This window comes from Diabrotica undecimpunctata, chromosome 2 (assembly GCF_040954645.1).
Source record: "Diabrotica undecimpunctata isolate CICGRU chromosome 2, icDiaUnde3, whole genome shotgun sequence".
NCBI classification, from domain to species: Eukaryota; Metazoa; Arthropoda; class Insecta; order Coleoptera; family Chrysomelidae; genus Diabrotica; species Diabrotica undecimpunctata.
The window spans coordinates 114,917,867-114,940,575 of record NC_092804.1 but is presented as its reverse complement, the minus strand read 5'-3'; the positions used below and the strand labels follow the sequence as shown (position 1 = coordinate 114,940,575).

Below are 22,709 nucleotides of genomic sequence, written 5' to 3'. Positions count from 1 at the left end.
CTATTGGTTGACATCAGGAAAGATGTTTCCCGAGACTGAGGGTTTCCTACTTGCCATTCAGGATCAGGTTATTCCAACTAAAAATTACCTGAAATATATTGTTAAAGATCCTCAAGTCCAAAATGACAAATGCCGATATGGATGCCAAGCCCAAGAAACCATCCAACATCTTACCGGTGGCTGCCAGGCATTTGTCGGTACTGATTATAAAGAACGCCATGACTCAGTAGGAAAGATTATCCACCAAGAACTAGCTGACAAACTGGGACTTCTCCAAACCGACCATCTTCCTTATTATCAATACGTCCCTGATAGAATGCTTGAAAATGACAACTACAAGCTATACTGGGACCGCACTGTGCTTACAGACCAACCAGTGGCCCATAATAGACCCGATCTCATACTAGTTAATAAAATTACTAGGCAAACAACACTTATTGATGTGGCGATACCCAACACCAATAATTTACGTGTTAAATACAACGAAAAGATCGCCAAGTACAGAGATCTAGAAATACAAATCAGGAGACAATGGAGAATGGAAAGTACCCAGACGATACCCATTATTCTTTCTACCACTGGAGTCATCCCGAAGAGCCTCCTAGAAAACATAAAAAAGCTGGGTCTAAACGAACATCTATATAAGATTATGCAGAAAGCTGTGTTACTTTCGACGTCCAGATGCGTACGAAAATTTTTGGGAGATACACCGACATACCAAGTCACCTAGGACTCGATAACATGGAAAGAGTCCCACCAGAGCTCAATCCTTTTGATACCGTAGGTATCTGGGATGAGTGAATTTTCCCCTTAGAGGGAGTGTGAGCCGTATGGCTAAATCTGGATAATAATAATAGTCATCCAACCAAAAATTACCTGAAATATATCGTCAAAGACTCTCAGGTCCAAAATGACAAATGCCGATATGGATGTCAAACTCAAGAAACCATCCAACACATTACCGGGGGTTGCCAGGCATTTGCTGCAACTGAATATAAGGAACGGCACGACTCAGTAGGAAAGATCCTTTATCAAGAGATACCTAGCCATCAAACTGGGACTTCTCCAAGCAAACCATCTCCCATATAAACAATACGTTCCTGAAAGTATACTTAAGAATGATAACTACAAGCTATACTGGGACCGCACTGTGCTCACAGACAAGCTGAAGCTGGTAACTCCAGCTGAAGTCCGTTTGAAGAGGTTTACTCTCCGGACACTGGAACTCACTTAAGCATGGGTGTATGTTACCTGAAGTAAAATTTAATTAAAATATTAAACATCATATAATATTATTAACATCATGTACAATCTTTGGTAACACATTACATTTTAAAGGGTTTTTACCCAAATATTTTGGTGGCTCAGGCATGGTAACCTGTATTTTAACCTGATGATGGAACAGTTGTTCCGAAAACGTTCGTGCTTTTGATGTTGCCCTTTTAAGGGTTTTTATAAAATAAAATATACCCACATACAAAGACTAACCTCTTCTTATTGGCTTTCAGTTGAAACCATCGGGATCAGATGTTGAAAACTGTGGAAATATTTTCAAATTATATCAGTATGCGCTTTGGACTAGACAAGTGCCGTATTCTATATATAGTCAGAGGAAAGGTTCAGAAAGTGATCAAAAAGGGATATAAAAAGTCTTCAGAGGAAAGTAAGAACATTTCTCGCAAATTAATAAAACACCATCCACGCAGTGTAGTAGAGAGATCAACATTACCGCGTTATCAAGGAAGAAGAGGACGTACCTACTGACATAAGTAAGCAACTCGATAGACAGGTTGGTAATTTAATTACTTATCTGTAGACGCAGGCTGAGATATCTACTTTATATCGAGCAATTTGCGCAGTAGATGACACAACACCGCTTAAACTGATGGAACAAGAAATGGGCATAAACCACCTGACTAAGCAAGAAAAAATCCGCACCTGGATGAGTACCTAAGCCTCTGTATGGACGACGCCTCAATGAGGTCAGCCAAGAATATATCGACAATACATCGTCGTACTATTGGTTGACATAAGGAAAGATGTTTTCCAAAACAGAGAGTTTCCTACTTACCATTCTGGATAAGGTTATTCCAACTAAAAATTACCTGAAATATATTGTCAAAGACTCTCTCAGTACAAAACAGCAAATGCCGATATGGATGTTAAGCCCAAAAAACGACAACTATAAACTTTATTGTGCACACACAGTGGCACATAATAGACCGGATCTCATACTAGTTAATAAACTTACTAGACAGACAATACTAAGTATAATAGATGTGGCAATACCTAACACAAGTACAGAGATCATGAAATACAGATAAAGAGACAATGGAGACTGAAAAGTCACCTACGGCACGATAACACGGAAAGAGTCCCACCAGAACTCAATCCTTTTAATACCGTAGGTATCTGGAATGAGTCATTTTTCCACTTAGAGGGACTGTGAGCGTATTTCTAAATCTGGATAATAATAACCAGTATTTATTGGTCACCTATGATTGAAAAATAAAATCACGGGCTATATAAAAAAATACTTTTTCTCTTGATTAGTCTCATTTATTTTAATACGCCTTATTACGTGCAGAATAATCCAAAACAAACAAATGATGAATAAAGTAGTTGTAAGTGTAGACACCGATTCCTGAAGCAAGACAAAAAGTGTCTGTGTCTACTGCATCGAGCAAAAAGACAAAAGAGGGAATGTAAAGGTAGTGGGGGCAAAAATATTGTTAGACAGGAAGTGCCATCTTGAGAGGCCAAATTAAACAAGGAAAGAGAGTCTTTCCTTGTTTAAGAAATCAAATTTAGTTGGGTTTTGTTATTATTTGTCCCAACTGTCACATGAAATCTTATTTATATTGTCTTATTATAAGTTTTTTAACAATTATTTCACATTTTAGACTGTTATCGTTAATATTTAATTAAAATTTTCTCGTCTAAGACACATTCTGAAAACTATTTTATAGCTACTGTTAATAAGTGTCGGAAAATTTAAATTTGGCGCATTCGCAGTTCCGGATATGTCCGCCATCAGAGGCCACTTTTTTGGTCGCCTTTTCATAACGATTAGATTCCCTCTTTTGTCTTTTTGCTCGATGGTCTACTGTCTACTCCTACTCTCTTAGCATAATTATTATATAACAAGGACATAGTCCAAAAAAAGAATAAGAAGAAGAATATAACCTTATTTTACATTCTAGAAGGTTATTATATTTATGTTCATTACATCAAAGAATAAGAATATGACTACAGGATCAGAATAAAGGCCAAATAAGAGTAATTAGTTAAGTATGTGAAAATCAAATAAAAAGCAATTTCTGTAGACAAGATGCCAGTTTCTGACTTCATTTCCACTTTGTCCGATAATCCCTATTTTGGAGCTGGATTTGGTCTGTTTGGTGTTGGTGCTGGTGCAGCCTTATTAAGAAAAGCATTCCAGAGCTCCCTAATCCTTTTTAGAAGACATTATATGATAACTTTGGAAGTGCCTTGTCGAGATAAATCATATCAGTGGTTATTACAATGGATGACATCAAAAGGTGCCAGACAGACACAACATTTAAGTGTTGAAACTAGTTTTGAACAGAAGGATAGTGGGTTAATAAAGACCAAATATGATTTTATTCCCAGTATAGGAACACACTTTTTCCGGTAGGGGGTGAGTTTTATTTTAATAAATTTTTGGTATTTTTTAAATAAATATCAATTATTGTAAAACCAAACAACTTTTTATATTTTTCTTATGGTTGGAATTGACATTTCTTTTTCACCTTCTAAAACCAGGTGAGACATTTTCTGTCTATGGTACTTGGTCATGGGACCTTTGTGCCAAATACTCTAATTTCATTAAACTGTACTAATTAATTAATCTGACACACTTAGTGTAAAGATAAGAAGAGAAATTTTACTCTAATCAGGACTGCATTGTATATAATCTTATATAAACAAGAGATACCTTTGCAGTTGTGTCTAAATACCAAAGAATTTAAATAAAGAATATAATATATCTAGAAGGATTTTGGAATCAAATCCTCTTCTAACATCAACACCAAAGGATTTGAAGTATATATATTTTAGACATATATGTTGAGCTGATTCTATGGTATATATAACATTTTAATAAGTAGATGATCAAATTACGGTGGCATATTCTAATTTGCTTCAAATAAAAAGTATTATATAGCCAGTGACATAACCTTACCCTCTAAGGCCCATGACAAATTCATTGGATGGTTCCCCAAGAACAATTGTCACATTGTAATTTAATTTTAATAAAACTAAGATAGTTATGCAACAGTATAATTGTGTCCATTTTAGTTAAATATCCAATGTTCAAAAGCATAGGTATCACATACTTATAATAAAATAATAGTTTACTGTTCAGAAGATATTTATTAATTAAATTCTTTTCCTCAAGCTGTTCCAGTGTTCTGCAAAAGTATCGTTAACATCAACAAAGTTTTAAGATCGAGCCATATAATTTTCAATAGATAGAATAGCCTAGTTACGTATCCTGTTTTGTCCCATAGAGTTTCTTAAGTAGGTTTTTATCAATTTTATTTTAGAAAATTATTTTTCAGCAATAGCTGTCGTCACAGGTGTTGTAACAAATAAAACTAATGCAGTACATTAATGAAATCTGCATGACATAAAATGATTTATAATTATTAATAAATCAGCAAGTTCTTGAAAACATCTTGATGAATGTGGACCAAAAACTGAAAACTTCCCTGGCAAATAGTTCAGATATGTCTTTTTTATTTATTTTAACAAACTCTTACTTTATTTAATAGATCAGAATTAAATTCAAATTTTCTAAAGCAGCAGGTTGCAAAATACTGAAATTGAAAGTAATTTCATTTGTTTGGAAAACATGACATTAGGAAACATGATTTCAGTTGATTAATAATGATGTCCAATACTTGATAAAATATGTTCACTTTGAACACCTGTCACAATCTTGAAAACACTTATCTATGCCAAAATTCACTCAATGTTTGTCAAATTTGTGTTTCACCTTCCCCTGATGAGTTTTAGAAAACTCAAAAAATTAAATTTTCAAATTCAAGTTGATGCCTTTGTAATTCTACATTCCAACATACCTTTAGTACATTAATAATATACAAACTTTACTTAAATGTGCATTGATAAAAATAAATGATATTTTTTATATAATTTATTTCATATTTCAATAAAACACGAAAATACTTTTTGTCATATAATTTACAAATTTTATAAATCTAAAAATTATAATTTATCTCTCTAATTTTAGCTATGGCAGAACTTGGATAAGAGTAGAACGTACAAGAGAGCAGCATACACTGGACCTACATATGGGGACACCATGGGAAACAGTACAATTAACTGCATTTGGGAGAAATAAAAATATGTTTTTTCAAATTCTAGAGGAGGGTATGTTTTATATGTACTTCATATTGCAAATGAAAAAATTATTTTGTTCCTAGTTACTAATGATAATAAAGAAGTGTCTGACATCATTAATTAATTTTGAATATAATATTTTGGTATGAGCCCTAACAACTATATGTTGAAACAAGCAGTTATTTTGCAAATAAAATACCAATTTACTGAAATTCTTTTATTTTAATTTTTTTAATTGTGAATATGAAATTAACAACATTAATAATGATGTATGGAATTATTTTTACAGTTTAATCACATAATTTATGTTGATTAAGTACTATTTAATTAATTGTTTGATAGCCAAAAAATGCTTACAACTAAATATTGAAACCAGAGGATTTTAACAAATTAAAATAAAAATTATAAGGCATAAGGTCGGCCTTAGCTTGAATAACAGCCTGAGCTCTATTAGGCATTGTATCAACTAGGCCATCACAGAATTCAGGGATAAAACTGTCCCGTATTTCTTGCAATTTTGCATGTAGTTGTGGCAAATTACACTGAGGGTTATTTCTTAGGTGTTGCTTCATTTTGTGCCAAAGTGTCTCTATTGGATTAAGATCTGGGTTGCTAGAAGGATGTGACAAAACTTTAGTGTCATGTTCTTCCATCAATTTTTGGTAGATTTATCCAAATGTCATGATATATGTATGTATCCATATGTATGTTTTTCACATACCATTATTATATTTTACTCATAATAAAACTGATGTATGAAAATTATTGTTGACAATGCACTACGTAATCGTATGTTTGATTTCAAAATCTTCTTTGCACCAGTCTGAGAAAATTTCAGAAACATGAGCAAAAGCAAAAAATGTTTCAATATTTAGTTATCAGCAGTTTTTGATTATCAAACAATTAATTAAATAGTAATCAATATAAAATATATAATTACTTAAGCCACAAAAATAATTCCATACATCATAAAAATGTTAATTTCATATTTACAATTAAAAAAAAAATAAAGAAAAGAATTTTGGCAAATTGGCATTATATTCACAAAATAACTGATTGTTCCAACATATAGTTGTTAGGGGATCGTATATAAAAACATTTACGGCTTATTTTAAACAAAATATTATAATTAGGTAAATTAAAATTGGAACTAGTTTCCTTTGCTTTTTTTCTTTAAATAAATATAGTAGAGATGTTTATAAATGGCTCAACATTTTACAATTTGATTTTGGGTAAGAAGAATATTATAAACATCATACTATAACTCAATAACTCTTGTGTGTACTATACAACAAAAATCTTGAAAAGTTGAATCATGAAGGTTCAATAAGAATCAGCAAGAAGAAAAGGATGTAGGCGGATGGTCAGTTTATGATGCATCTCATATTATTCGTTTCATAGCATTACTATAAAATTATGGTGTTGTCGATATTAGAAATATGTAAAAAATCTGGCATAAAAGTTCAAGTTATTTAGCCAAGTACAACAAACTATTTCACATAACAATGTCTAGATTATGGATATAAGAAACCAGTGAAACACTAAGGAAGAAAATTCTTAGAAGGTGTTCCGTTTGGGAAAGAAACAGAAAGAAACATTGCCGTTTGATGAAAAGGCGGGACCTTAGACTTGACTGAATCATTTGCAAACAAATAAAAGATTTAGAAGCTATAATGAAACTATTATTTTTGTTGATAAAACATTTACATTCCAAATATAGTATGGACAAGCAATACTATTTAGGATTATGACAACAACTGATAATAATTATTGGTGCTGAAAATGAAAATTATTTTGTCAAATGCAGCTTTTGAATATCTTAATATTTAATAGGAAATAATTTTCAATAATTATAAACAGTGACTAAAAGAAATATTATTGTTTAATTTGTCTCCAAATAGTATTATTTTGTCTGATAATGGTTATTATCATAAAAACAGAGAAGATAAAACTCCTACCTCCACTGCAACAAAAGATGCATGAAAGATTGTCTTACAGCAACAAATATGGTATTCCAGGCAACATGCTTCAGACAGAATTCTATGAAATAATTAAAATGTACAAACCTTGATTTATACAGTAAATTTTGTAATAAGACAAAGTAGCCAAAAAGTGTTGAGATTGCACCTATATTATTCTTAGCTGGATACTGTTGAATTGGTAAGGACAGCTCTAAACTTCACTTTAAATCTAGTTTTAAGTTTTTTAAAATTTAACCTATCAAAGATCGGAACATATGATAATATGTTAAAGTAGTAACAATTGAGGATGATTTTGTTTCCAAAAACATTTTGATAATGTTATTGACGAAATATTTATATATAAATTTAAATTCCAATGACATCGATGAACTTTAACACTCCGAAGAATCGGGTTCCAGTGAAGAAGAGGATTGCTTTGATTTGACAAATTATTACTCTCTACTGGGGTTTCATTGGAATCAATTAAATTAAATTGGAGGGAATAAAAATCACCGGACAAAATAACTTAATTTTAAATATTTTAAAACGAATTGAATATTTTGACATTTTTCTTCATAATGTAGTATAGAAAATATATTAGCGGAAACTAAAATTAACTAGTAAAATTACTACGCATGATTATTGGTGGCCCAAAGTGGCAGTTCAACTCATTTTTGTCGTACAGTACAGCTGTGATAGCATAATATAAGTGAAATAAATTTAATTGATTGTGTAAGGAAAAGTAACTCGAATATTATCTATCCACCAATCTACCTTTTTTCAACAATTTCGTATATTTCACTTGATTCTAATTAAAAAATTTTATTAGCTAGACATATGGCATTAGAAAAACATGAAGGAAAAACAATAATGTACACCGCAATGGGAAGTGAATGGAGGACATTAGGACACCCAAGAAGGAAGAGACCAATTTCTTCTGTTATCCTTGACAAAGGAATAAGTGACAAAATTCTCACTGATTGTCAGGAGTTTATTGCAAATCCAGGGTGGTATATAAACAGAGGAATTCCATATCGAAGAGGTAAGACAATTCTCTATATGTAGTTGAAAATCAATTTTTTATATTCTATTTTATAATTTACTACTACTTCCAAGAATTGATGTAGATCTGTTCTGTGTCTCCTGTTTCTTCTGTAATTTCAACCTTTTCATATTTACAAATAAGTTATGAAGGTGAGGGAGAGTGAGAGGGAGATACATAGTGAGAGATATATAGTGAGAGATACAGAGAGAGAGAGAGAGATAGAGAGAGAGAGATAGAGAGATAGAGAGATAGATAGAGATAGAGAGATAGATAGAGATACACAGAGAGAGAGAGATAGATAGAGATACACAGAGAGAGAGAGAGAGATAAAAGCTTTATTGGCATTTTAATAAAAGGACATGGACCATAGTCTTTCAGTCTATTTCCAAATTTGGTTTTACAAATGAATAACTTTAAGTATGTAGGTTTATGTTGTACCGGGCTATTAGTAGCAACAATCTGTTCATAGTGTGTTATAAATATATTATTTTCTTTGCCTAAGACTGTCTGCTTTCTTGAAGATAATACGGTTCCAACATACAAACATTGTTGATTTCGAAACCGAATAAGTTGAATAACTTATTGTATATATCCATAATCTGATTTGTTTTGGTCTTGTGATAAAGCAGTTCATTAGAGAGGTTGGGATGACACATCTTGGTGATTATTGGGAGGCTGATTTTCCGCTACCTCTATATTGTATAGAACAGGATATTTGCAATTGGAAAATATTACGGAACCATATTCCACTCGATATCTACCAATGGTTTGGTGAATGCGTGCAACTTAATTCCTTCATTTTGGTATGTGAGTTCTCAAAAATGTGTTGCTGTCGTAATCATTTTTATTTTGTACTCAAAGCAGGTATATTGCAGTTTAATTTTGTGTCTAGTGCCCAAATATTTTACAGGTGTTGAAGGCTTTATAATCTTGTTAAATATACTTATATTGTTGTTTGATTGCTTACATGATGATACCCAATAGTTGGGTATGAGAAGTAAGTTCGACCTGTAAACTACGTTTAAAAATCACGTAGTCGAGTCCTGCGTTCATTCATCTCTTTTTCTCCGAATACTTTATCTGTCTGCTCTCTGCGTTGACTGGCAAAATTTCGAAAATCATTCCTAGTCTTGACGAGTCATAGGCACAGTAGGTCGTCGTTCATTGTTCCATGGTAACTGAAGTACCGTTTCCATCTAATTTCGAACAGGGTCGGCGTAGGGTAAGATTAAATTCTAAAATCTTCTTTGAGACACCTTGTATATGCAGTTTATATCTCCTATTATATTATATATTTTGCAATATATTATTTTCTTCATTTTTTAATCTTATCCATTATCCTTATCTTAATTTTAATTAAGTTGTTCTAGAACGGCTTTGAAATTTTTTTTGTGAGATTAAATCCCGTTATAGCCTTACCTAATTTATGTTTTATCTTTTAACATTTTTGTAAATGTCCCACTTAATACTATTATGACTGTTATGACTATTACTACGTAGATATTAGTTTATAATGTACAATAAGTATAAACCACTAAAAAATGTTTTCTATATTTTAGGTTATCTTCTTTATGGGCCTCCAGGTTGTGGCAAATCATCTTACATAACAGCGTTAGCGGGTGAATTAGGATTTTCTATTTGTATACTGAACTTATCAGAACGAAGCCTCTCAGATGACAGGCTCAACCATCTTTTGAGTGTCGCTCCACAGCAAAGTATTATCTTACTAGAAGATATTGATGCTGCATTTGTATCAAGAGAAGATACCGCCTTACAAAAAGCAGCCTATGAGGGTTTAAATAGAATTACGTTTAGTGGGTTGTTAAATTGTTTAGACGGAGTGGCTAGCACTGAAGCTAGAATAGTTTTTATGACGACGAATTATAAGGAAAGGTAAAATTTTGTAGTTCTATAGTTTTTTTAATGTATTATAATTCTGTGGTTGGTTGTATACCATCGTTTAAAAATACTTAGAAAGAAGTAAAAACTCCTAGTTTAACTGGTATATTTTTTAAAATTACTAAAATAATGAAAATATCCAAAAGGATTACAATTTTCAAAACGTTTTCGGTTCTATCAGACCATCATCAGTGAAACATGAAAGTAAGTAAACCGACTTTAATATAACACAAGGTGTAGAAAGTGGTAGAACAAAAGGTGGTACATTTTTGACTGTCAAAATCTAAAAAATGTGGTATAATTACTCACTTGAGCATTTAAAAAAAAACAATATATTTTTTTATTTATTTATAGGCATACATATAAATATTTATTGTATTTAGTATTATTATTATATGTAAAAGTATAGGTAGGTACTTATAACTGGACACAACAAAATAAGAGATAATTTCAACTAGTGATTTGTACTATGGCCTTTGGCATTAGGTTGATTAAGATTTATGTTTTTGGATAAATTTCTAGATCTTTTCATTCTTTTGTTTTTCTAAGACTGAATTCTATGCGATCCGCAACTTAGTGCTCTTTGGTTATTTCTTCTACTAATGGAAGTTGGCTGTACAGATATTTTCCTGCCAATAGGTCTTCTTCGTTTTTACAGCAATGTACAAAAGTCGAAAAAAGCTTTACGAATTACTCCATCTTTTTATTGAATGTGTTTAGCATTTTTCCCATATGGTGGCTGGGATTATTCTTAACCATATTTATGAACGAGTTTGTTCTCTAATTGAACAATTTCCTCATTACAGTTTTCATCAACATAAGACCGCTGAATTTCTATAGAAATCATTCCCTCTTTAAGAAACCGTTGCAAAGTACTTCAGCGTTTACTTGTGAAACTGCTGAACTCGTTCATATTCTGGAAAAATGATTCGTCAATTTCTTTACCCTCACTTATTTTTGCTAAACAAATTCGATCTTCAAGAGATAGCATAGGGGAATTTTTTAAATAGATTTTCTCATTTAGCTCCACGGCGCACAAATGTTTACAGAATTCACCCCCTTGGCCTGCAGAACAGTCACACATTTCGATGTCGGAGTGCACTACATATACAAATGTTTTGTCAGACGAAGTCACGTGAAATGTGGAATTACTTAATTTATCAACCTGTAAATTTTTTGCTTTGATACAAAATTGTCTATGTAGCAAATCTAAATTCGTTTTACGACTTAGTGCATATTCTTAAGCATCTAACGTAGTGTTGTTTCAGTTGGTTTGATACAAAATAAATAGTAGCCATAGTATTAAATGTATTATTTGTATGCCTACGAGTGAAATACGATTATCTGTAGCATATACACCATTCGGTTCTTCGGTCTCAGAATTGTGAAAGGTGTTCTTGTGATAGCAGATATTTCAAAATAATGTCATGTGATAAAAACTCTCTCATCATCTCCTCACCAGCAATAATATCTCTTTCAAAAACGATTTGGCGGAACATTCACATAATCGACTTCCGATGCATATTTTCAATATTATGAATGATATCCCAAAGCCACCGCCACATTGCCTGACACACATGAAAAGAACATAATAATAATTTTGATGAAGGGAAACCTTACTTAAAGCATTACATTCGGCAATACTATCGTCTGTCATAATTACAGACGGACGTTTATCGAAAAAAACACATTGTCCAATAGCTTCTTTTAATGCCATAAAAGCATTTGTGTAGCATTCTTCATTTTGAGAAGTATGAATAACACAGCCCAGGGGAATGGCGCCAACTTTACTTGCTCCAATCATAAATGTAATATTTGAGTCTGTCTGATCACAAGAACCTGTTGTGTGGATAAATACAATTTCATTACCAAAGGTTTCATTATGCGCACGTTTCATAAGAGGTGTTAGTATACATACTATAAAAGCATCTTATTTCACTGCAATGTAAACATTCTTTTCCAAATAACATTTTTGCTTGCTTTTAATAATATAATACTTTTCCTAGTACGACCTTCAAAGTTTTCGGACCTAGAATTAAAATTTAAGAAATATTTGTTATTAGTATTAAATTATAATTTTACCTCTACATATTGTAGTTATATTCAAAAAAAGGGTACAAGTATTAGAAAGAGAAGTTAACGTCATCCTATTTGTGTAAAACCGGCTGGGATTTTTGGAGGTTATCAAATGTCACAGGTTATTAAAAATATAAATCATTGACGTTGAGCATTAATTAGACGAAACCATTTATTCAACAATTATATAAAGAATAATTTTAATGACTTACAAATAGAATTTAGTATTTGGTGATAGAACCGTCTGCTTCTATGACTTTATTTAGTCTATTTGGCATACTTTGAATTATATTAGATATCATATTTGGATCAAGATCTTCCCAGCACTCTAAGATTGTATCCCACAATTGATCTGAATTTTGTCGCATAAAATTTCTTTTATATATTTTTTTAACAATTATGCCCCAAATGTTTTCAATTGGATTTATATCTGGACTGTGCGCAGGCCATGGCAATACTTCCAGGTTTTGCGTTTGAAACCAATTCCTTACGGCATGGGCAGTGTGGACTGAACAATTATCTTGTTGATATATAAAAGTATTATTAGGATACAATTGCTCAATAGAAGGGAGCATTACGTGTTCCAAAACGTTAATGTAATTGTCGGCAGTAAATCTTCCCTCTAATCGCCAACAAACACCGGGTCCATGTATACTAATCCAACCCCATACATTTACAGAAAAACGTCCAGATTTATTATGAGAGTGAATATATCGTTCTTCAAACCTAGTATTGGCTGGACGATAAACACGGATTTGACCGTTATAGGTCGACTGAAAAGTCTTTTCATCAGTAAAAATGACGTTGTTCCAAAATTGTGGGTTGCGGTAAATATAGTTTAGTGCAAATATTACTCTTGCTTGCCGATGTTCAACAGTTACTAACGGTTTTTTAGCAGCTGGTCGGTTCTTTAATTCAGATTCATTGATCCTTCTGCTTACAGTAGGTTGGGCACCAGGAAATCCCGTATGAATCCTTGAATCCTTCGACGTCGCAAATGGATTATCTCTTAAGAATTGAACTAAAGCAGCATCTTGTTGAGGAGTGGATACTTTGGAACGCCCTGAACCAACTTTTCTTTTTAATGATTGTTGTTGGACCCATCGTTGCTTAATTCTGAAGATTGTTTTCAAATTTCTATTATAGAAATTTGCTAGCGCACGAATTGACCATCCTTCTTCCATTTTCGTAATTATTTGAGCCTTTTCAATCTCACTTAAATGACGAGGCATATTAATTTTTTATTGTACGTAACGTTAAACCTTCTATCAAATTAAACGTCTTTGACGTCTATGAGTTGCATTTTTGATCACTTATGACATTTGATAACCTCCAAAAATCCCAGCCGGTTTTACACAAATAGGATGACGTTAACTTCTCTTTCTAATACTTGTACCCTTTTTTTTTAATATAACTGTACAGGGTTTCTCATTATATTTTGACCCCCCGTTTATTTTCCTTAATTTCAGGATTACAACAAAAAGTTTCAAATAAAAGTTGTATTATTTTATCTGTGTAGTGTAGCAACAGACCAAATTTTTTATACAGGCAGTGCCCAATAAAATGCATCTTCAATATTTCAAATGGGACACCCTGTATTTTTTTATAGTTTTGAGTAGCCCTGCATTACAAATATATAACATAGTGTAGCATTAGTTTTGTTCTATTATGGCGTATGGTACTACTATACTATACTAAGATAAGAAAAAAATATATTTAGAAAGTCAAGAAAATTAATCACTTACAACATTTAGGATACAATACTACATTTAAGATACAATACTACATTTAAGATTATGATAGATGCTCAAAGTACCCTCCATTGTTATCAATGCACAAGTAATAATATCTTTGTCTCAAATTTTCTAATGCGTCAGATATTGTGTTATTATGACCATTTAAATTTTCATTTTCCGCGCGAACTTTTGCCGTGATAGTGTTAATATTTTTATTTGAATCAAAATACAATTTTTCTTCTAAAAAAACCCATAAAAAGCTATCACATCGTGTTAAGTCGGGACTATTTGGTGGTCATGTAATGGTACCCTTCCATACTATTTAATTGATTTTGTGTATAATTTTGATTTAATAACTCATCCAGTTCTGCAATGACTGTGTCCAAATATGATTCCCCAATTAATTTATAATCATAAAACAATGGTCCAACTATTTTGTTTTGAACTATTCCGCGTCACACATTTATTGATCTTCTTCCTGACTTTTTTATTTGCTTAATTTTTCTTTTTCTATTATTTTTCTGTTCCCACGAATACCTATTTCTTCTATTAAAAATGCCCGAAGTTGAAAAATTTGATTCATCTGTCCATAAAATGTTATAAAAATAATTAGGATCATTGTTCAAATTTGTAAGCATGTCTTGACAGAACTGTAAACGCTTTCTATTATAAACATCGGTAAGTTCTTGTACCGGTAATATTTTGTACGGCTTATAGTTGTGCTTTTTTAAAACTCTATGTATCGTCGCACGGCTTTTCTCTAATGCATTAGTAGCATTGTTTAGACTAGTTTCGGAATTTTCTAAAATAAAAATGTTATTATGGATTTAATCTATTATTTAAGTATTTAATTTTTACCTTCAAAGTAAAGCAAAGTATTAAGATCTTCATCATCATTTCCTACAATAGTACGTTTCTTCCGTTCAAACATTTTTTCATTTATGACATGGCGATAATTATATAAAAATGTATTTGCAGAAGGAGTCTGTCGATCTGGATAAATCAGCCTATATTCTCTTCTTGCCGTTTGCTTATTTTTATTATTTTTTACATAAATTGAGAATATATCTAGTTTTTCATCTGACATTTTGCTAATGAACATTTTTGAAAATGTTCATTAGCTTAGGTGTCAGAACTGGAATGTAGGGTAATAAAGCATAAGTTATTTTAGATGGTATTATTGAAGTGTTGTATGTCAATGTCAATTGTCGGACCTCATTGTTATAAAAATTTTGGTTGTTGGAAAATTGCGAAGGAAAAGGAGAACCGAAATTTTTTTTTTATTTAAAAGCCTTATGGGGTAGGAGTTCTCTAGTAGTATAGATCTCAACTTTTTTAGTCCCTTGTCCCTGAAATCGATGTGTGACAAGTTAGTAACTCTAGTTTTTAAGGTCAAAACCAAATTTGTTTTCATCATGGATGGATGTTAAGAATGAAAATTTATGAAACGGTTACTAAAACAAGGTTTACGATACCACTCCGTTCTTAGCATGCCATCACTGCCACGATGGATAAGCATGTCTAAAAAAGGAATCATACCATCTGCCTCTCTCTCAACCGTAAACTTTAGGTGTTCACATTGGGAGTTAAATGTGTTTAAAACATCAGTTACTTTGTTTTCAGGGACCGATAAAATCAAATCATCTACATATCGTTTAATAAAAGGAATGTGAAATGGTATATTTTCTTTACACGTTGTTATAAGTTCATCCAAAACAAAGTTACATAGTATTGGGGATATTTTACTGCCCATTGGAGTGCCAAATATTTGTTTAAAAAAATTACCATTGAACAAAAAGATGTTAGAGTCAAATATAAATGTTAAAATTCTTATGAAATCATCTAAACTGATCTTGGTATGCGGAGAGATGCTGTTCCAGTTATTTTTGATGCTGTTCAGAATAGCATCTAGTAGTAAGTTTGTAAACAGTGACACAACATCTAACCTAATCAATATATAATTATTCGGAACTTTAACATTGTTAATGAAGTTACTAAACGTGAAAGTATCTCTAATATAGAATTCATCGGATTCGTTGTAGGAAATTGTGAGAATATCTGTAAGGTGTTTAGCAAGTTTACTATTGGGAGCATCAATGGAAGAGACAATAGGCCTCATTGAAATAGTGGGTTTGTAAACTTTAGGCAGTGTATAAAACCTGGGTGCAACTGCATTGTAAATTTTCATGGATTTTGCAACCTCTGTTGTTATGGATTTGGAAGAAGCTAAATACATAAGTTAAATATAGAAGCTAAATACAGTTAAGAATACATAAGAAACAGCTATTTTTACAACCGCAAAGCGTTTTCATTGTTGGGCAGTATTATCTAGCTTGCCGATAGTCGCGTTTGGGCGAGTTGTGTACATTTGTATGTCGTTCCGAAAATTGCTGAATTGTTGAATTTATCTGAACTCATCCAACTGAAGTTGTAGACATAATATATTAACAATATCATATTATAACAGTCTTAATATAATATTGACTCAACTGTCACTTCCGTTAATTTAGTGTAAATCAATCTGAATCTTAAGCTTTCTTACATATAAAACCGAATAATAAAATAAAATGAAGGCTGATAATGTGATTATACGAAATTAAGTCACATTTACTTAATTAATATAAAAATGAGAAGTGAATGGATTTTTATTTTAATAAATTAATATTATCTTCAAATTTTTTTTCTGACATTCATATTTGCAAAACATTCGCACGAATTTCGTGAATGAGAATATTCGTTAAATCACTGTTTCATACCTTTATCGATGTGTTAATCAACAAATCATTTTTTCTTGTATCCTTTGTGATTTTACGTATCTTTACTACCAGTGTAGCTTGACAGTTGAAGTTTCTATTTCGAAGTCGATTACTATTTCGGGATTTGTTTCTCCTAGAATGTTGGGACACAAAATCTTTGAGAAAAGTTAGTTTTGTTAAATTTGGAAATGTATTTGATACTATCCAGTCAGTATGTGTTTCTACCGAGTATTTCTTTATCCAGTTTCTGCATTCACTTTCAAAGTCATCACAAAATTTTGTTTTTACTTCCACAGTATATTTATCTTTGTTTATCACTTTGCCCAATACAATCTTACGTACTGGGTCAATACGCTTTAAAACAGACTTTATAGTTTAAGCATATTCCTCCTCCATAATATGTAAGTAATAACAAACACGTGTACTTCACACTGACAATAATAACTATACTAACATAACAGCCAAAAACACGCTGCCTCGCGAAAGTAGATACGATACAGATACAGCCAAATTTGCTTACAGCCACCTTCATGTATGCACGGGTACCGAAATCAAGGAGCGTTTGTAGCGTAATAGTGTGTATTAAAGGCTCATTGATTTCAGCACTCTGGTGCCGACGTATAGGAGCATGTGTAAATATGCTACTCGATTATGATCGGAACCAATACAAGTTGCAGAGTAAGTTTTAGTATTGATTTTGTTACGACCGTCTTACGAAATAAGCTCTAGTTAGTAGACCTTTTTTTTAAATTTTAATTACTGTTTTCGTGGCTTATTCGTTATTTAGAAGAAAACAAAACGATTTGTTTATTAAATGACGATTAAATGAATTCAATTTGAAATTGAAGATAAGTTTTTTTAATAATCTTGCCCTTGCGTTTAGTTGAATATATTATGTTTATTCAAATTGGTTGTATTTTGTAACCTTTACCAATTTCATATTGTATTTTTTAGATTGGATCCAGCATTGATTAGGCCAGGTCGTGTTGATATGCAGGAATATATCGGTTGGTGTTCCCAAGACCAAATCGAAAGGATGTTCCTTAGATTTTATGACGGTGAGGAGGCTGCTTCTCAATCTAAATTATTTGCCGAAAAAGTTACGAAGTTTAATGCTAAAGTCAGTCCTGCTCAAGTGCAAGGTTTCTTTATGATTCATAAACATTCTAACTTTGAGGATGTGATAAATGATTGTGAGATGTTGATCCAATTAGGAAAAAAATAATAGTCTAAAGTGTAAGTGGTCAATAAAATAAGAATTACAAACTAAATTAGAACTTATAATATAAATAAAAAAAAAGTATTTAAAAATATTGTCTTTATTTCTTCTCGCCTCTGTGATTTCTATTTTAGTTAATATAGGATTTATTATAATATATTTATTATAATACCTACGTAACTTATTTATTTAACGAAAATGGAAACGAAAAAGCCCTTTTAAACCCATTTCAATTGAAGAGTGGAAGTTTCAAAAGAGCTAAGGGCCAAAACCAACATTTTGAGATATTTAGTAAAAATGTTAAGAAAACCAAGGATAAATTTTGTTTGTTTATTTATACAAAAAATCTGTATATAACAAAACGGAAAACTTCATCTAAAAATATAATAATTTTATAAAGAAACGCAACGAAGAAACTTCTTTTTTTTTTAATAAGAAGAAGTTTCCACCTACTTTTCTTCAGTAACGAGACGGAATATATCATTATTTAATGTTAGTGTTTTCAGCAGAGTCTTCTTGTGCAGTTTCAACTACTCCTTGTAAATTTTTATAGAACTGTTGGTCCTGAGGACTGTTGAGGTGCGTTATCATTGAATAGAGGTTCTTTTTCTTGTTCGCTTATACTTTGTTTTCGGGTTCCGCTATCACTATTTTTTTTAATCATAGCGTCGTATTCTTTTTTAAAATTTTAGTTTTACGCCATAAATCAAATTCTGAAAATGAAGGGGTGGTTTTGATGTTTATAGGATTCTCTTTTTCAACACGTATTCTAGCTGATTTGCTAACTTGTAGTTTAGTGGTATTTAACATTTTCTCAGCAGCCTCTTTGATGTTCCAAAAACCAAAGCTATTCACGTTGATATCAAAAGGTGGAATGTATCTTGCGAAAGTAATAACGTTGATCAAATCCTCCGGCACGAATGCTTTCATAGTTTTTTCCGTTTTTCTATTAGGGCAAAATCCCTGTAGCAAGACATGAAACTGTGGCCGCTTACCAAAAATCTTTGCTCTATAGAATCGTATACGCCATTAGAAACCAAAAGCATCAACACAAACAAAATAAATTTATTTTTATTTTGGCCACCACAGTTGCCGCTCCAAATAATGATGTCTTTTTTGTTAGTAAAGCCACTATTTAAAAAGCAGTCACGACACAATTTCGTTTGCGCCACGTCCCGAGAGTCCTTCGTGCCACAGGAACACGGAGGCATTATTCGAGTCCCCTACATATGTTCCAAAGTTGTAATTGGAGAGCTGTGACAAGTGGTCCTAGTTTATTAAACAGTTTTGTATAAATCCATTTTTAGGTTGTGATAAGGGTCTCAAACAACTAAAAACAATGTTTTTAAATTAAATAAGCCTAAACTAAAGTATCAGAAACTGATAGAACAAGGTTTGGTGAATTTAAAAATAATTGTGTGTTTTTGAGGCTTAAATCATCATTGTTAGATTTTTTTTTTTTCAGTTTTAAATTGTTTATAAGTTGAAAACGATCAACTTTAGAGAAAAATTACAATTAACCTTTTTTATTCAGAATGATCCAAAAAATGATAGAATATTAAAAATATTGTTCACAAAAAAAAAAAAAATATTAAAGATATTGTTATGTTTTTATTAATTCTAATTTATTGTTCTTATTTTAATTTACTAAAACACAATATTTTATATCAATTTATTAAACCACTGTAAAACAATTTATTTGACTAATAATTACAAAATTTATCTATACGGACGTGACATTTGAAACGCGTCGCGATCTTCTTTTCTGACTGGTTGTTTTCTCCAAAAAGATCCTGTTATATACCCAATACCGTTAGACTAGAAAAGTCGATAGCCTTCTTGACTAGACAGAGCGGCGAATGGTCTCGAAACTGGTATTTTTACATCGGCTCGTCTCCAGAAAGTTCGATTGTTGTTTTTATAGCGGAGGGGGACCCATCGTGTGTCAGGTAGGTATTACCTAGAAAATACGTGAATGAATGAGAATATTAGTAATAAATATGTTTACGGTTTTGGGTCAGAATTTATCGTAACAATATTTCACTAACTCAAAAACTAGTTCTTCTCTGTCTCGCTACGATAACGTACTGAAGAGAACTGCATGCTTTTTTAGCAATGCCTGATATTATTGTTTCGCTCGTAGATCGACGTCACTAAATGATTACGTCAGGTCCACGACATTATGAATTATCCCTACCAGGTTGTTGTGAATATTGTGTCGTGCTTGAGTAATTCTCTTGCCTTTTCGGTTTTCTTGTACTGAAGTTCTGGCTCATATTTTGACTGATGGCTACTTTTGTGGCTAACTTTGTTTATACGGATTTCACAGTACAATCTATCACATGTGTGACATGTATCCATTCGAGGTCGTCGAAAAGACAAATTTGGAAATTCGCGTTTGAAAACAGATCTATGGAATTTATAAGTTGCTTTAGTATCTGGATATCGCTCTTGATAAACTCTGAACAGTTTATTTTGGGTATTCTTTACTGGACTTTGCCCTCGTATAATGACCAACATCGGGGGATTGAATTAATGTGCTCTTTTATAGCAAAGCGATCATCAGAATATAGAAATTTTTTATGAGACCTATTATCTGAGAAAGAAGATTCGCGAAGTTTCTTTTTATTTATAAGAATTTCCAGAGAAGTTTTTTCCTTGTTGCAACAAAGATATTCATGAATGTATTCTTACATATGAGAGCAAAGGCTTCATCTTCATTTGGTAGGGTGTATCTTACTGTTGTTTGACGTCTACTATCTTCCAGAACCTCAGTACCTTCCAGGTACCATGTAGGCGCCTACTAACCTTTAGGAGCTGTATAAGACCCATGATATAAGTACCTTGAGTTTTGGTGTTCTCTCGGTAAAACTTTTCAAACACGGATTTTCTCTAGGGATAATTGATAGTTGTACAATTAAATTTGCAATTACGAATCACCTAAAAATAAAAAATATATAAAGTAAAACAGAGTGCAACATATGTCTTTACGTTTTCTAGCCTTATACGCTTTGCCAGTCTCCCCAAGTTGTGTTTGTTCATTTCCAAAGCTGCCAATATCAGTACTTCTTCCTGTTTTCACTTCACTCATTGCAACAAACTGTACCTTTTAATCACAAAAAAATTAATAATATTAAAGACAGTCTGGCATAAAACCGCTTTGTAAAGCAAGCATGGCACATACCGCTGGTGCAAGTCCCTATACAAAGTTTAGTATTAGGAATGGTACCTAGCGCTTTTGTTAGAACATAGAGTATGGCACATACAACGTTTCTATGACAATAACTCAAAATAAAAATTTTGGCACTTAACATCTTTGAAACTTCCACTCTTCAATTGTGAATTTTATTATACGAAATCTGTGGCAAGTCATTTTTTTTTGTTTTCTCAGAATGTAACTAAATAAATAGGGAATATGGAACTTTTAGTAATATTTGGACTATCAAGTTCTATTAAATCTTAAACAATAGAGGAAAAGCATTTAAACCACCGCTGAAAATGTTTGGGAAACAAATTGGACATATCTATTTAGTACCAGTGACGCAGTACAAAGCAGATGGGTTGAGCACTTCCAATACTACTTGCCACCAAAGAACAAAATGATACGTCACCCCAGAGACCAGGAAACAATACCCATGTACCTCTTTCTTCAGTATTGGAAACGAGGGACGCAATTACACACCTCAACAACAAGCCTCCAGAATTCAACCGTATCTCCTCATATAGGTATATCAAACATGGATGTAACACCATTATACACCAAGTGTACTTTCTCCACTATTGTTTAATACATATTCCGAAAAGATCTTCCAAAATTCCCTCGAAAATATTGAAGAAGGAATAAAAATCAACGGAGAATATGTAAACAACTTAAGATACGCAGACGACACCGTCATTATTGCGGACAGTGCTGAGGTTTTGCAACGACTTTTGAATACCATAACTAGATAGGGAGATAGCTTGGGGCTGAATATATACACAAATAAAACAAAAGTAATGGCCGTTACACGTGCACCAAATGTCGACATTAATATTCGTATCTACAACAAACAGATAGAACCCGTACCAAAATTTCAGTATCTTGGTTACTGGATAACAAACGATCTTGACTACGAAGTGGAAATACGTGCTCGTATAGAGTATGCTAGGTCTGCTTTTCAAAGAATGAAAAAATTCCTAATAAACTCTACGTTATCGTTGGATATCCGATACCAATTTGTAAAAACATTCATGTATTCCATATTGCTATACGGAGTGGAAACATGGACTCTCGGAATCGCAAGTATGAGACGTGTAGAAGCCTTTTAGATGTGGGTTTTTCGAAGGATGTTGAAGATCTCTTGGACAGAGCGCGTGACCAATAACGAGGTGCTGAGAAGAATGGGGACTGAGAGAGAACTCCTAAATATTGTAAAAACCAGAAAAACGAGTTATCTAGGACATATTTACAGAGGAGAAAAATACAACTTCCTACGACTGATAATGGAAGGAAAAGTAAAAGAAAGAAGAAAATGCTCCTGGCTCAAAAATATAAGAGAGTGGATAGGGATGGACACACATTCGATATTAAGAACAGTTCAAGATAGAGAGCAATTTGCTGTAGTTATAGCCAACCTTCAGTAATGGAGAGGG

At 32.3% G+C, this 22,709-nt stretch overlaps 1 protein-coding gene across 1 annotated transcript; it reads left to right on the top strand.

The window, feature by feature from the left end:
• Window positions 1–3,150: 3,150 nt before the first annotated feature.
• Window positions 3,151–18,169, top strand: Bcs1 (mitochondrial chaperone BCS1). The gene is made up of 5 exons (XM_072523306.1): window positions 3,151–3,654; window positions 5,276–5,415; window positions 8,176–8,388; window positions 9,951–10,284; window positions 17,813–18,169. The coding sequence occupies exons 1-5, from the start codon at window positions 3,332–3,334 to the stop codon at window positions 18,081–18,083; spliced, it is 1,281 nt and encodes a 426-aa protein (XP_072379407.1). The 5' UTR covers window positions 3,151–3,331; the 3' UTR covers window positions 18,084–18,169.
• The last annotated feature ends 4,540 nt before the right edge of the window (window positions 18,170–22,709 follow it).